Source organism: Octopus bimaculoides, chromosome 2 (genome assembly GCF_001194135.2).
Source record: "Octopus bimaculoides isolate UCB-OBI-ISO-001 chromosome 2, ASM119413v2, whole genome shotgun sequence".
Taxonomy (NCBI): Eukaryota; Metazoa; Mollusca; class Cephalopoda; order Octopoda; family Octopodidae; genus Octopus; species Octopus bimaculoides.
Window position 1 is genome coordinate 64,989,511 of NC_068982.1, and position 16,979 is coordinate 65,006,489.

The 16,979-nt window shown below is 34.0% G+C and overlaps 1 protein-coding gene across 5 annotated transcripts in view; it reads left to right on the plus strand.

Moving 5' to 3' along the window:
• LOC106869829 (PRKC apoptosis WT1 regulator protein) overlaps nt 1-16,264 on the plus strand; it is a 143,409-nt gene extending 127,145 nt beyond the window's left edge. For all 5 annotated transcript variants that reach the window (XM_014915742.2, XM_014915734.2, XM_014915725.2 and 2 more), the window contains one exon: nt 10,398-16,264. Coding sequence is in view for 4 of the 5 variants with exons in the window: in XM_014915734.2 (XP_014771220.1) it covers nt 10,398-10,490 (93 nt within the window). In the remaining variant the exon portion in view is untranslated. The remainder of the gene's footprint in view (nt 1-10,397) is intronic.
• The last annotated feature ends 715 nt before the right edge of the window (nt 16,265-16,979 follow it).

Sequence of the window (16,979 nt, forward strand, 5' to 3'; positions counted from 1 at the left end):
CTTGACTTTTAGTATGAAAAAAAAATGGATAAGAAGCAGTACAAAGACAAATATCGTAGAAATATTTGAAATACTTCATTGTCAAAACAGCTACTGACAATATAGTTTGCTGAAATACATTCTACATGAAAGCATTGTTCACATATGTAGGATTCTGCACCCACTAAACACACATACACACTTCTGCAGTGTATTTTTTTTTAAATGTCAACTACAATATTGGCAAGTCATTATTCATCAACACTTTACAGTTATGATATAGTTGTGTCCTCTCTTTCCTATGGCTTCAATATCAATCTTTGTCTCTGATCTTGCTTAATAAATATATATATATATATATATATATATATATACGAAATCGTGATGGCACCTGTGCCCAGCGTCGCCTTCCTGGCACGTGTAAAGACATTCGAGCGAGATCGTTGCCAGTGCCACTGGACTGGCTCCTGTGCAGGTGGCATGTAAAATACACCATTTTGAGCATGGCCGTTGTCAGTACCACCTGACTGGCCTTTGTGCCGGTGGCACGTAAAAGCACCCACTACACTCTCTGAGTGGTTGGCATTAGGAAGGGCATCCAGCTGTAGAAACTCTGCCAGATCAGATTGGAGCCTGGTGTAGCCATCTGGTTCACCAGTTCTCAGTCAAATCGTCCAACTCATGCTAGCATGGAAAACGGACGTTAAACGATGATGATGATATATATATATATATAAATCACCACCAGCCTACACTCGTTGCACACAATTGATCTAAATGAGGAGTGGGAAGAAATATAAATAAATGGAAAATTTTAAGTCTTTTTTTTTTTTTTTTTTTTTGAAAGTGAAACTAACAAAGATCCAATGATCATGAAAATCACTTCATTAAAGATAAGGCCTTAGATTCATGGGAGGAGGAGGGAGAGAGTAGGGGGTCAAGGGTGGGGTGAATTTAAAATTGTAGTAGTAATCATCTTTTCCAATGATATCAGCTGAGTGACTAAAGTCAGATCTCAATAAAAATAGAAATTGGATCAATGGCTTCCAGTTGCCAAGAGTTTGCTCTGGCACTGTTTTTCTTATTTATAGTGTGTGTATATAATTCTCCACTGCCATCTTCTCTCCTTTTCTGGCTGGGATAGCCACTACAGCATGACACCTGTTCCTATCTTTTTATCATATTCTTGCTTCTCAGCATCTGGCATATACCACCTCCCCCAATACTACACTTCCTCTCAAAGGGTCTTGTTATTGCGAGCTACCTTGTGACTTCATTGGTGCTGGCGAGAGAGAGAGACACACACAACACACACAGAGAGTATATTCTGTAAAGTTGCTGGTGTTTGGAAGGGTTTCCAACTGCAGAAACAATGCCAAAACACATTGGGACTTGATGCAGTCCTCTAACCTGTTGAGCCCCATCAAACCATGCCAGCATGGAAAATGGATGCTAAATAACGATGATTTTATTGTATATCGTAATAAGTCAAGTAAAGGAAGCTAACAATGATAACCCAAAATGCATGCACAGTACACAGAATAAAACACAAAACAGAAAAGTGAACAGTAAAAAGAGCCATAAAAGGGAAAAGGTATGTAGATACATGAGGAATATCAAGAAGCATGGAATTTTTGAATGATGTATGTATGGATTTTATGGAACCCTTAGAATATATATATATATATATGTGGTAAATGAGAGATAGAAGATACAAGAATTCTTATTAATCACTACAATTGTTTTGGCACATCTAGTATCAATCCCTCATAGATGGGATACTTAGCAACTGGTTCAGGAGCATCTGACGGTGCAGATGTGTTCCTTCGAGTGATAGATATAACTCGTTAAAATAACAGTTTTGCTATGTATCTTCTCATTTCATGTAAAGAAAAGCAGCAAATTAAAAGATATAGCTTCGTTAATATAGAAGATCAATAATAAAATAACATGCAAAAAAAGAAACACATGCAATACAACAAAAAAAGTATATGTTCACACACATGCACACATCATTTTAATTGTTTCAGTAGAATGCTACAAGTTCTCTAAGACTTCTTTTTTTTAGACTATCCCTCTAATAATGAACCTACTTTCATGAAGCACTTTGGTCTTTAGTATTATAACAGGAGGCAATTGGCAGAATTGTTAGTGCTAGATAGAATGCCTCACAGTATTTGTTCCCATTCTCTGTGTTCTGAGTTCAAATTCCATCAAGGTCCACTTTGCCTTTCAACCTTTAAGAGTTGATTAAAAAATTTCTAATATTGAATGTTGACAGGTGGAAATTTAATTGTAATTGGTTTGACTGTTTTCTGAGTTCAGATCCTGCCATGGCCTATTTTGATAGTAGTTAATCCTTCACCTGATTTAGCTCCACCTATTAGCACTTTAGGTACCTTAAGCAGAGTCCATTTTGTTGCAAGCATTTCAGCCAGACCTCCAGTGTGAGGATACCCTTATTTATAAGTGACATCTGCTCTGTGTATCTATGATTTTTAACTTAAAACAGAAGTATTTCCAACATTTGTATAGTTTATTTGATAAACATCTTTTGTGACCTATAGTGATTTTACCTCAAATCGTTTTTATTTTTTATGTGCATGCCTGAGGTAAATAATTTGTTGGGAATGTTATTTTGATCTTTCATAATTTGTGACAGTTTATCAAGTTAGTGGCAATAATGTATTAACAACCAATAACAACAATTTCTAGTTAATAGTAACTATTTAATGGCAGTTAGCAACAACATATTAACAGCCAATAGCAATATGTATATATTTTTAAGTCAATAGCAACAATTTATTAAACAGCTAATTGCAACAAAATATCACCAGGCAAGAGTAATGATATATTAACAGTCAATAGCAACAAGATTGCATTGGGAAAAATGAACAGCAATGTATATAAGGCTTTGCTGTGATGGATTGACATCAGCTGATAAGCTTCTCAACAAACGAGTAATCAGTGCATAGGGTATCAGAAAAACCTATCACTCGATTGTTAGACTTGTGACAGGCATGCAACATCTTGTAAATGTGAGATAGCATATGAGAGAGAGAGAGAGAGATTATATACATGGTTTACTAAAAACATCATCTACTTATCTTATGTTGAACACGAGTGGAGTTTTGTAATTTTTGCATGTGAAGGTTGTTGCTGATGTGATTATTGTTGTTAATTTGTCTGCTGATGTTGTCTGTATTCAATCCAAAATATTTCCAAGAATTCTTTCTGCTCTTTTATCTCAGGATTTATTCAAAAAAAAAAAAAAAACTATTGTATTAACCACCTGTAATATACAGGTTTCTATGTTCTACCTTAAGTGCTTTCTGAATAATTGGATTTTAATATTATTATATTATAATTACCATTATTATTATTATTATTACATCTGACTTGAGCATGAAGCCAACAATTTTAAGGGAAATACAATGCCAGTACTTGACTAGTACTTTATTTTATCAACTCTCAAAAGGATGAAAGGCAAAGTTGACCTTAGTGGGATTTTCCAATTGCTTTTTACATTCTGAGCTGAAACCCCATTGAGGTCAACTTTGCCTTTCATCTTTTTAGGGTTGGTAAAATAAAATAGTCTTTAAATACTGGGGTCAATATTATCAACTAGTTTACCACTTTTAAAATTGCTGGCCTTGTGCCAAAATGATTATTATTATTATTATTATTGGTGTTGTTAAATTTGTTGTTTGTTCTTTCACTTAACTACACACATTTTACAAGTGCATTATTTTTTGAACTTTTGATTTGAGTAAAATAAGCATAACAGAATAACTTTTGTTTGAAGCTGATTTTACATAACCTGCACAAGCATGTATGATTTCATGCAGGGTTAACCAAGATAACTTCCATCTCATTCTTTACCCTATAACAGATGACGGTGAATAGATTTCAACTTCATTAAGGACTCAAGTCACTTTAAGTCACTAAAAAGCATGTGATAGGATTGACTTGTCATAAGTCTCTCAAATGAAATTGCAGGCCAGTTATTAGGCACTGGATTGTTTCTTTGAGCATGACATCTACACAGAATGAGTAGGTCGACTGAAGTATCATCATCATCATTTTAATGTCAACTTTTCCATGCTTGCATGGGTTGGACAGATTTTGTTGAGGCAGCTGTTCTATAACTGGATGCCCACCCTATCACCAACTTGCTTTCAAGTAAGGAATATTTCCACATGGCCAGATGTGTTTTTTGCAGAATATTGGGAATGAATGCCATTCATTTACAATAATCATGCAATGTCAACAGAAACACACACATACATACACACCCACATTATATATACATACAAGGTGCAATGGGTAAATTGTCGCCATTTTATATTTTCAATTTTGTGCATGTGCATTGTTTGTTTTTGATTTTGTTGACTACACAGTATGGTAGGGTCAGTTGGGCACTGTCTGTGAGAGAAACAGCACCATGATGCAATTCATTCTTCCAGAAATTAGGAAATGACATTGTACTGCTTGGCATTCATGTCGGAAGCTCCAATATGAACAGATGGTGAACACAGAACAACCGTTGGCTTTCCATGTCCCCAAAACATATACCAAGAGTGATAAAAATCAAACATCCAGTCAACATCATGGTGTTTGGAGTGATGGTGATGTTATGCTTCCATTCATTTTCCTACACAGCCTCAGACTCAACACAGTGGCCTACATCAAGTACCTGGAGGAGGTAGTGCTGCCCTGGGTTAAGAGAGAGACTGTGGAAGATAATATGTCTGGCAACAGGACTCTGCACCATGCCACACAAGCAGGAGAACCTAGTCATGGCTGTCAGACAATTTCTGCAACCACATCACCCCTAACTCCCCAGACTGCAACCCCCTTGGTTATTATGTGTGGGGTGCAGTTGAGCGAGAGAGCAACAAAACTCCTTGTACCACCAAAGATGAACTGTCGTACCATTCCTGCATTTTTATTCTTTCTCTTCTTTTCCTATTTCTTCTTCTTCGCTGCCTCCTTTCTCAGCTACTACTGCTGCTTAAACAATCAAAACCAAGAACTCATATCAAATATTAGGACTGCTACTATCTGCTACCAAGACCTTACAGGAGTAAAAAAAGAGTCAGAGATAGACGGAAAAAATGGAAAATGTCCCTTACATTTAAAAACTATGGAAATATTTAAAAAAAAACATTTCATTTAATTATTTTTCATTCTTTACTCTAAGTTGCAAAGACTGAAACTGGTACTAAAATGTTCTTCGTGATAAAATTATTTTAGCATTTTCTACCTTGTCTTATTTTCCTTATATATATATATATATATAATAGACTTCTTTCAGTTTCCTTCTGCCAAATCCACTAACAAGGCTTTGGTCAGCTGGAACTATAGTGGATGGCATTTGTCCACAGTGCCATCTAGGAGTGAACCTGAAACCATATGGTTGAGCAGGAAACTTCTTGACCTCAGAGTTTTATATTTACTCTTTTTACTATGTAAGAATCATATAACTATAATCAGGAGATCCGTCTTCTGCCTTAAACCTGTTCTGGTGAGTGTTTGAATGTCTTAGTTCATTAATGTGTATATTTCTGGGTTGTTTTGTCTATTGAAATATGGGCAAATCTCAGAGTTCTGGTTATTGACATATCTGTTCTCTCAGTGTTCTGGATATTAACATTATTTGTATCTTTTGGTGTTCTGGTTGCTGATGTATGTAAGTATATATATCTAGATGTGTGTTAATAGGCATTTTGATTATTAATGTATATCTCTGGGTTTTAATGCATGTTTGAGTGTGCATCTATGAGTGTTTTGGCCATTGATGTGTGTATATCTCTGGGTTATCTGGTTATAAATTCCTGTATATATATCTTTGACAGTGGAGCTGTATGGCCTAGTGGTTAGGGGTGTTTAGTTCATGAACATAAGGATGTGGGTTTAATTCCAAGACAGGAATTTCTAGGAACACGTTTCCAACCACATGGTTTCTAGTTTGGTCTGTATAGTACCTTGGGTAAGTATCTTCTACTGTAGCCCTTAGGTCAACCAAACCCTTGTAGGTGGATTTGGCAAATGGAGACTTTAAGGATCCTATTTTGTGTATGTATGTATGTACGTATGCATGAGTGTATATCTGTGTCTCCTTGTTTTGAGATTGCATGATTGTTGTAAATGAATGTCTTTCATTTCCAATATTCTATGAGAACATGTCTGGCCATGGGAAAATATTGCCTTAATTGGAAATAGGTAATTGTTGGCAACGAGAAGGGCATCCGGCTGTAAAAAGAAAAAAATCTATCTCAGTAAACTCTGACACACGCAAGCATGGAAAAGTGAACAATAAAATGATGATGATGATGTACTGTGTCTTTGAGCAAGGCACTTCATTTCCTGTTGCCCCAGTTTACACAGCTGCAACTAATACTAGCTAGTACATCCCTCTCTTTCTGCAGCTTTGACATCATGGATGTTCTGCTGAGTTAAGGATGTAAGAACTGAGAGGGTGTCTGCTCGAGAATATGTATTCAGCTAAAACAGTTTATGAAAGCGTGGTATATGTTGCTAAGTCCTACTCACTCATAAGTGACAGCTGACTATACTGTTCTATTCTTGGGAGTTCTAGCTCATGTTAGAGAAAGGAGTTCTCGTGTATCAGTGTTTTGACTGTTGCTGCTGATGTTGATCATCACTAGATGTTCTGGCTATTGTAAGTTCTAGTTGCTTTGTTGATGATTATACTCTGGTTAACAAGAATTATAATCAAAGACATTCCCATCCCCCTTTTTATTCAGCCATTATGTATCAAGGACAATATTCAATGTTTCCTTTTTTTAAGATGATAGTGGGAGTTGTTAGAGATTTGCTGTTATTTCTAGTTTGAGGTACTTCCTAGAAGCTTCTTTTATTGGCTTTTAAATCTCTTGCTTACTGACTTGTGTATCTATAGCTTTTCCAGCTGTTGCTGCATCTATCTCTAGATGTCTCAGTTATTGACCTCTGCATCACTGAATATCCTACCTATTCACCCCTCTCTCTCTAGATGCTCTGCCCATTGACTTCTATATCACTGGATGTCCCAGCTAGTGACCCTTGTATTTCTGGATGTTTTGCCTATTGACTCGTGTATCACTGGATGTTATCACTATCAACCCCTCTATCTCTAGATGTCTTGGCTATTTACTTCTTGATGTGCTGTCGTTTAACATTGGTGTAAGGGGTTAGTCATTAAATGTAGGGATCGTTGTACAACGATCTAGTGTTTTTTTTTTCTTTTTTATTACAAAGTATTTCTTCCTGTGTTAGATTGATACAGAACACTTTCCAGTATCAACTGACCATACTACCTAGCTCCTAAATTTGATGCAACACCCCATCTGTCTTCAAAGCAAATATTTACCAATATCTCAAGACGAGCAGTATTTTTATTGACCCTGATATTTTGTATCTTGTTTTTCCAAATTTTTTTCTACTTTTCAATATCTTTTTTATTTGATTTAAATATTTATATTTACTGTTATTATTCCATTAATTTTGTTGCATTCCTTATTTTTTGGCTGTTTTTTTTATTTTTGTTTTCTTTTTCTTTTAATCCCTTAATTAATAAAGCATTATTTTCTCTACAATTTTTAACCAATGCTTCATTTAATTTTTTACAAGTTTCCATAACTATTATTAATTAAAATTTTTTAGTTCAACTCTCAAATTTAAATTTACTTTCATCCTTCCAAAGTCAATATAAAAAGTACCAATAAAGTTCTGATGTTGGTTTGATTTACTATACATGACGCCCCCCCCTCCACATATTTGTAGCTTAAGGTCAATCCTTCCAGGATTGGTAAAGTACTGGGCTGATATAATGCTTAGAATCATTAGCATGCCAGACAAAATGCTTAGTGGCATTTCTTTCAGCTTTACATCCTTAATGTAAGTTCCACCAAGGTCTTCTTCATCCTTTCTTGGTCAATTAGATAACAGTTGAACACTGGGGGTAAATATAATCAAATATCCCAAGCCTTGTGTCTATAGTAAAAAATTTATTATTATTGGTGGCTTTTCTCAGTGCAGCCAGTTTTGGCATATTTTCAAGGACTTTGCAGTGTATCATAGCATCAGCTCAGTGGAAAGTATGGCCTAAGTGATGGAGTATACTCTTAGCATGTACTTGTAAGCCAGAGAATAATGGCTGGGGAAGGACATTTACTTTTGGTAGTAGTAATAATAATAATAATAACACTGGATCTTTAGGAGTCTTAGATAAACCTTATATCTCCACATCCATCACTCTTGAGACAATAGACATTAATATCTTTAAGGTGACAAGCTGGTAGAATAATGTGCTGGAAGAAATGCTTTGCAATATTTTTTCTGACTGATTTCATTCTGAGTTCAAATCCTGCCAAGGTTGACTTTGTCTTTCATTCTTTCAGGATCAATAAAATAAGTGATCAGTTAAGTACTGGGGTTTGATGTAATTAACTAACCCCATCATCCTAAGATTGCTGGCCTTTTGCCAACAGTTGAAAGAATTATTAATTTTATTGTCTTCTGTAAACTACTTCTGAAACATTAATACAAATTTTTGACTGAGTTCCCTCTTTCACTTGAGGTTTGACTTTGTGATTTATAGAATTGGCTATTGTAATGTGGTTCTTGCAACAGTGTCTTATGTAAGCCAGCTGTGTCTGTTACGATGCCAGCATAGGGAATTTGTCATCTAAGGTTCACCCCAAAGAAGGTTTTACAAAATTGGTCAATCATTCCTTATATATTTATCAAATATACACATTGTCTTTAAAACTACCACTTGTTCTTTGGTAGGATATTTTTTTTTTTAATTTCCTCTTTTTATCATTTTGGTTAGATTGTGTCAACTAAAAAGTAACGGTTTTAATTAATCTGTGTTTGGGTTAGATTAAATACTAAATCTAAAGATTAAAGTAGAGCAACATAACTTTTCATCTGAATGGTTTTAATTTCAATACATAACTAGATAACACATATAGACAATAGAGCTAAATTCTTGCATTAATAATGTCTAAAAAAGAAAAAAAATGTTAATGTAATTTAAAATCCAGAATCATGCAAATAAAAACAAGAGATTCAATGATTAAAGTCACATGTTTCTCTTCCATTCACTCTACCAACAGATCTGATATTCCATCACATGTCATCTGAACAAATCTGAAAGCATTGGTGCCACAATAGAGTCAGGAATGTTAACGCACCTGATGACTACCACTACTGTGAAGGCACATGATCTAGTGGTTAGGTTGTTGTACTCATGATTGCAAGATTGTGGTTTTGATTCCTGGACCAGGCAGTGCATTGTGTTCTTGAGCAAAACACTTCATTTCACATTGCTTCAGTCTACTCAACTGTAAATAAGAACCCTGTGATGGACTGGCATCCCATTTAGGGGGAATGTTGGTTTTCTTGGTCACTTATATGCTATGAAAACAGGGTAACCACCCCTATAAGTCCTAGAACTTACTTTAGTACTCCCACTGCAACTTTAGTACAAAGTTGTTTGCTATCATAACCACCATCATTATGATCAACCAGTGATTCAATGTTGATACTCACTTTTCTTTTCTTGTTTGTGTAGTTTTGTCTGGGAGAAACAAGCAGTGTTTGTGGCCTTTACAGACCATGAGATCAACACAGTTGATGTTGCTCTTAAACAACTATAAATTGACAGCTATAAGAAAAACAAATAACAGGAAGGGAGGGAGGAAATTTCAGAGAGTTGACATTTGTGGGAGCAAGGATTGGGTATAGTAGTGTAGGGCTGGATAGGATGAAGAGACAATATAGGTGAAGAGAAGAGAGAAGACAAGTGATTGGTGAGGGGCTGAGTAGAAGTGAAATGTGACCAGCCAGCTTTGAGGAGCAGAGGTTACTGTCATAGCATTAGAAGAGGTAGTATAAGGAGATGGCACATCTATGGACCAGAGGTTGGCATTTGTTGATGAGCTTGAGGTTTGACTTTGTGATTTATAGAATTGGCTATTGTAACCTGGTTCTTGCAACAGTGTCTTATGTAAGCCAGCTGTATCTGTTATGATGCCAGCATAGGGAATTTGTCATCTGAGGTTCACCCCAAAGAAGGTTTTTAACCCTTAGCATTTAAAATGGTGATATCTCACCCAAGTATGTTCAGACTAGCCAGATTTGGCCTCTTAGACCTTATCTACAATGTCATTCTAGAAATATACAATCACATCATTGAAATCTCAAAACTATGATATAATGCATGATTAATTGAAAACAATTGAAAAACATCCGACAGAGTTAACTGGGCGCTAAAGGGTTAAGAAGATTAAAATGGAAACAACCATTAAGCAAGTAAATAAAATATTATTATAAGTTTACAAGTTATAAATTTATATATTACTATTGTATATATGAAATATATTGATATTGTTTTTTACTTATTTCAGGATGTGGAAGCATTTGAAGATGAAAATGAAACTTTGCAAGTTGAAAATCGGGCCCTGATAAATGCATTTTCGCAATTGAGTACCACAGTGTAAATAATGTTGAATTGTGTATATGTTCTGAGTGTATGTAGGTGAGAGAGGGTGAGATAGAAATGATTAGCTTTTGCTCCTTGCTCTGCCTTTTTCCAACTTTACCGCCCTTCCCACAATCTTAACAGTAGAAACAATTATTTTGGTTAATGTGCTCTACCTATCTATCTACCTACCTACTTATCTATCTCTCTACAAAGCTCTGTGATAGATATATCACAGCTACTTTTTAGTGCAACATATCTACTATTCATCATGTTCTTGGGATAAAAAACAGAAAAAAAAACACCCCAGAAAAATAAACAAAACAAAAACAACAAAAACAATTTCTATTTTGTTTTTGGTTCTTTACACTTTCCATCTTCTCAACCACCTCCACAAAAAAATGAACAAAAAAATACAGCATAACAAACAAAAAAGGGTAAAACCCCCCAAAACAGCAAAACAGCATCCAAATAATAATTATAATATTTTTCGTATGTTTTGTTGATTTTTTTGTCTCTATAAATATTAAATATGAATGTACGTCTGTTACATTCTTTTAAATCAAGTTTTAATTTACTAGAAAAAGAAGAAAAAAAACCTTTCGATGAAAGAAAAACTGTATAACACCAATGTCTGTGCTCTTGTATTATTTTCTGTATTTGAAAGTTAACCAGTTATAAGAACTGAATATTATTGGGTTTCAGAAAATTTTGGAAAATATCTTAAGATGGCTTGAGCATTTAAATGTTTCCTTTTTTCAACTCTAAGATTTATCAGTTGGAATATATTAGTTGCATTCACAAACACAACAACCATACATACCTACTCCATGTGTGTGTTCCCTATCACATTCATTCGTGCACTATACAATTTAGGCAGTTATTTACACACAATCATGACTATAGAGATTCTCATTCGTCCTTTTTAAAAAAAAATTTGGATACACACACACACACACACACACACACACACACACACACACACACATGCATATATATATAATAAGCTTATTGTATACAGTGTTCTGGTGCACTACAACTCATTGGAATACAATAAAAGTGGGGACAAAAAGCCACAATAAGTCAAGTAAAAAAGACAGCAATAATAGCCAAAACTGCATGCATATTATACAGAATAAAGCACAAAAAGACAGTGAAATGAACAGTAAGAAAATCATGAAGAGGAAAGGTGCATAGACACATCAGTAGTGTTGACAAATTTCAGATAAACATGGAATTTTTGAAGGATACAGTGTCCTCACAGCAATAACTGCCGTAGATAATTTATGTGAATTTTCAAAGAAAAAGAAAATATTTCAGTGCAGAAGAAAATCTGTTAGATGAATACCTTTCTAAGAATCTCAGAATAAGGACACTACAAAATTTTTAACACACCAGTAAGCGCACACACACACATGTACACACAATTATTTATTTAGTAAAATTTACAATAATTCATGTCATGAAATTAATGAAATCCTGATGGCAATAAATAGTCAGTAATTTGAAAAGAAAGCCAGAAAGAGAAGCTTCATTTAAAATCTGAGTGATTCATAGCAGAGCTAACACTTCCATTGTAATAGAGATGCAGTCAGTTCCATTTATATATTTATTCTATACCTATCTGACTTGCTGGAATTTATAACTACAGCCTATGAAGTTTATTTTTAAGATAGCATTTGAGAAATTTGAATAAAAAAAAAAATCATACAGAGACCTTGTGAAAAGTTGATCTGAATGCATTTTATTTTTCCAATTCTCTTTTTAAAAGGGAAATAAGAGAGTTTAGATACTAAAGGAAACAAAAATTATAATTTATATATTTTTTTAATGGAGGTTTATTTTCTAAATAAGTATACATACTTATATAGAAAAGAAACCTTTATGAATTGTGATTTATTTTCCTTTAGTGCCTGATTGTTTATTTCTTCTTTATACTTAAAAAAGAAAATTGGAATATGAAACACCAGTATTTTACTATCATTTTAATTGTTATAATTTTCTTCAAAGAAAATTTTTTTTCTTTTCTAATTGGCCAATATCTCTTGCCCATAAAATCATTTTTTTTTGTTGTTAGTCAATATACTGTGATCAATTAAGGTGATTTGGATTTGTGTTGTAAAATCTCTTCAATGAAAGGAATAAGCTATGCTTCATGAAACTGAAAACTTACTTTAATCCAAGATGTTAAAGATGTTTCTAGTTAGTCAACTCAACCTGCTCAATGTAACAACCAAATCTCTATTGAAATGCTTGCAATCGTTGTTAAAATCAGAACAATATGTCTTAAAGCATCCTATATTTGGCTGTATTCAATGAAATTTGATTTCTGTATAGATAAAACTGTCTTTCTGAAGCATCATCTTTATTGTTAGTTGGTGTCATATGATGTATAATTGTTATCCCTTTAGTTATTTAACAATTCTTCTTATATAATGCAATATAGTTTGGTAAATTCTGTTGCAAATATTGTAGGGTAAAGGAAGAACAAAACAAAACTCTTAAATATCAGATTTCTGATGAATTCATCAGTCAGCTTGATTGCCATTGCAATATTATATCAAATACACACACACAAAAAAAAAGTTGTTGATGCTTATCCCCAGCTCAGCAATGACCAAGCAGACTTTATGATCAAAGGCATTCTAGCTCTGACCATCCCACCTTTTTCTCAAATACAGTGTATCATGATTACATTAACCATATCCCACCTTGATTTAAAGATGGCAAGGCATCATTTGAGTGAGATATGGCTGCTATTTGTAGCAGGTCAACCAACCATGTAGAAGCTCCCTCTTTCACCTTGATGAATTCCTCTTTATTGAGGACAGTGAAACAATAAAATAGATTAATTACTAACAGATCTACTTGGCTCTGAGGTCAGATTGTCTTTTACTTTTTATCTAAGTCCCTGCAATATATCGAGTTTGAGTCAGTTAATTACACTATTCCCTCTCTGCTTATGGAAATTGCCCTTGTGCCTAGTCAAAAATAAATTCCATTTTAATAGTTTAGTCAAAACCCCATCACACACTAACTTACAAAATAATAGAAGAGGGGTTTCATGTGATCATATCCTTGCTAATATCTTGCCAACTTGTCTTCATCACTTTCGATTGTATATGATTGGGGGGGGGGGGGCTTAGTCTGTGACTGCTTGTGAACAACAAGGGAGGTAACTAGACTATTTTCAGTGTTATTTGCTACATTCTTACTGTTTTCAACTGAAGTCCTGCTGGTTTGAAAATAAGTATCACTAGTATATTGGGTTTGAGCCAATCGATTACATCCATTCCCTTACAAAATCTTTTGCCTTGTACCTAGTTTGAAGAATTCAATAATGTTAATAACAGGGATTTAGCCAGTAAAATATCCTTTCAGGGTCAACAGAGTCTTATTCTTTTATAGTGCCTTTACTTTTACTCTTTTATCATCTGTCATTTCTTTGGAGTTTATAAGTGACATTTAAAAAAATATAATAATCTACATTTCTCTAGTTTACAATTGTCTTTATCTAGCAGGTGACAGCTCTTTCATTGAAGGGTATGAATTATTTGTAGGATTACAACTGGCTAAAATGACAGGGTGTTGTTATTCGGAGTCATAACTGTCAGATTTAAAAGAATGTTGGTATTTAGAAGGTCATAGACATCAGAAATGAAAATATTGAGAAGAACACTGTTGTATAAGGTTTTGAAATATTTTTTTCCAGCTCTTTATGTTCTGAGTTCAAATTTTGCCAAGATTAACTTCGCCTTTCATCTCTCCAGGTTTGATAAGATAACCTACCAATCAAGTACTGGGGTTGATATGTTGACTAATCCCAGCCCCTCAAAATTGCTGATCTTGTGTCTAAATCAGAAGGTCATTGCTGTTTGATATGAAAGAGTGTCAGTATTGTGAAGATCACAAATGTCTGAGATGAAAGAGTGTTTGTTGTTATTGAGAGAGTCACAGATGACTGAGATAAAAGGGTGCTGTTATTCAGAGGATCACGGCTATATAGGATGAAAGAATGTTATTATTGAGAGCATTACAACTAGCTGAAGTGAAATGATATTGGGCTGACAGTCAAAACACTTTGTAACCTGTCCAATATTTAATGTGTCCATGGCCTTAATTGCTGACTCACTACATACATCTAGCTATATAATGAAAAGCCATCATGAAAGGCATAGTTTACATCTCTTTAAGCAAATTTATATTTGATAACAATCTAATACAAATAAATTTTTATGAATTTTCTTTTTTAAAAAATTCTATTGAAATAACTTTATTCAGAAGAAGCAAAATTTCATATTTTGGAATATATAACACCTGTTTGAACAATTTCTGTACTAATATATAATACTTGTGTGTGTGTATCTTATTGCTCACACCATGATGGCACTTTGTGTGCCTGAAAGAAATTTTATAATAGGGTTGGCAAAATACATTACAAAGCTGATGTACAATTTAACATTTTCACTATGAAAATTATTTTTAATGCACCATCTGTAATATTCATGATAATATAAGAAAATGTTGAATAGTTACACTCAAGCTAAAGTCCCTATTTAATAGTGACTTCATTTTTCACTTTGATTTATGTATCTTTTATGAAATATAAATATGCATGTGTGTGTGTGTGTGTGTGAAAGAGTGGAGTGTTTTTTATAAAGCCAATCCATTTCATTTCTAGATCCAATCTTAGTATGACAATGTCATACTATGTATCAGAAGATTCATCAGGGTGTACTAGAAAGGTTGCTTTATCTCTAGCAAGGCCAATGAGCCTCCTCTGTGTTGTCTGTTTGTTCAAAGCAAACATGACCAAGAAGGTAAAGGAAGAGAGAGTGTGTGTGTGTGTATGTGTGAAGGGTAAACAGTGATAGAAGCAAGAGGATGGTAGGGGAGGGAGTAATGAAGGAGAGACAGTGACAACTTATTTGGTTATGGATAAGGAGATTGAATGGGAATACAGCACAAGCAGTATGATGAGACAATGATAAAGACGGGTGATGGTGAGAATGGTAAATGTTAATGCAAAGTGTCATGCGAGAGAGAGAGATAGCTGCAAGTATCCCCTCTATCGAGATCTAGAAGTGTGAAGTCTTAGAGTTGAGGTACATCTGAAAACGGGCCTATTCATTGAATAGCTGCCAATTCTTAACAAGTGTCACAAGTTCACATTCTCATATAGTCCATAGTTGAGGATTTAGCGCCTATGCCTCCTGAAACTGAATGCATTTTAATATTTAGCGCAACGATTTGCTCTAAATTTACATCTCAATTAGAAAGTAATAATTTCAAGTTTTCCCTCCCTCAACAAAGAGAGAATGATGTAAGGGAGATAACTAAATTATCTTTCCGCACGCTTTTCATTTTACTGAATTTAGGGGAGACTACTTTCGAAAAATTTACATTAAGATTATTATTGTTAGGTAGTAACACCTTCACACACACGCGCACCCAGTGGCTACTAGATATGCATGGATGGTAGTGTTGAACTGAGTGGATGAAGTGTTACAATTGAAAGAAAGTGTAGTTTTGTGTAAAATGCATATCAGAACAACTCGTGTATTTTGCAATAATTATATCATTTTCTAGTATTACTACACCCTCAAGGCTAAGCTTACTCTTTGGGACTAAAAACCACTTCAATTTTGAACAGCTAGTGATCCTGTGTGAGGCATAAGAGTGTCCCACAAGAGAATACTGTTAGCACGTTTGGTATATATCTACTATTGGACAAATATTCTAGATGACATTCTAACTCAAGAACACTACAATAAATGGCATCCAAAAATCAAACCTTTTTTCTTGTTCCATTTAAAACAAATAATTATAAATATTGTAATTATATCTTTTTGTAGTTTGATTTATTGATGTCAGTTCTTTTTTTTTAAACCAAGATTGCAATTTTTCAACTGATTTTGATGTATGAAAGATCATCTATTGTTTGAAAAACAAAGAGTTTAGATAAATAAATTTGACATATGGATAAGCAAAAGTTTATATTTCCCACTCATAAAACCACAACTTAAGAGTAAAATGAAAAAAAAATGTATTTTACTTTAACTTTTCAGACTTTTAGACAAGGTCAAGATGTAGTATTTACTTCAATTGTTTGTAAAACAAATGTGTATATAGCTTTTCACTCTGAATGTAAATATTTTGTTATCTACTACTGCCAATATATACTGGCAAAAATAGCTTATTGAATAAGGCTACCAAGTTACTAAGTCATTTTGTTTCATTGTGTTTGTAAAACAATATTTGATCAAATCTATGAATAATTGCAATAATATAAACTGGCATCCTGCACTGTGGCAAATATTCATCTATTACATAATACTATTTCAAGGTTAAACATAAGCTTTATGCCATATAAGTAGCTTCTGAAAACATATTCTTATTTATATATGTACATGTACTTGTTTCAAACCAGGACTGCATGAATGTCAACCAAACTGCTTAACCATTCAGTCAAAAGTAAATGCAGTATGGCCAAATAGTTAAGGAGTTC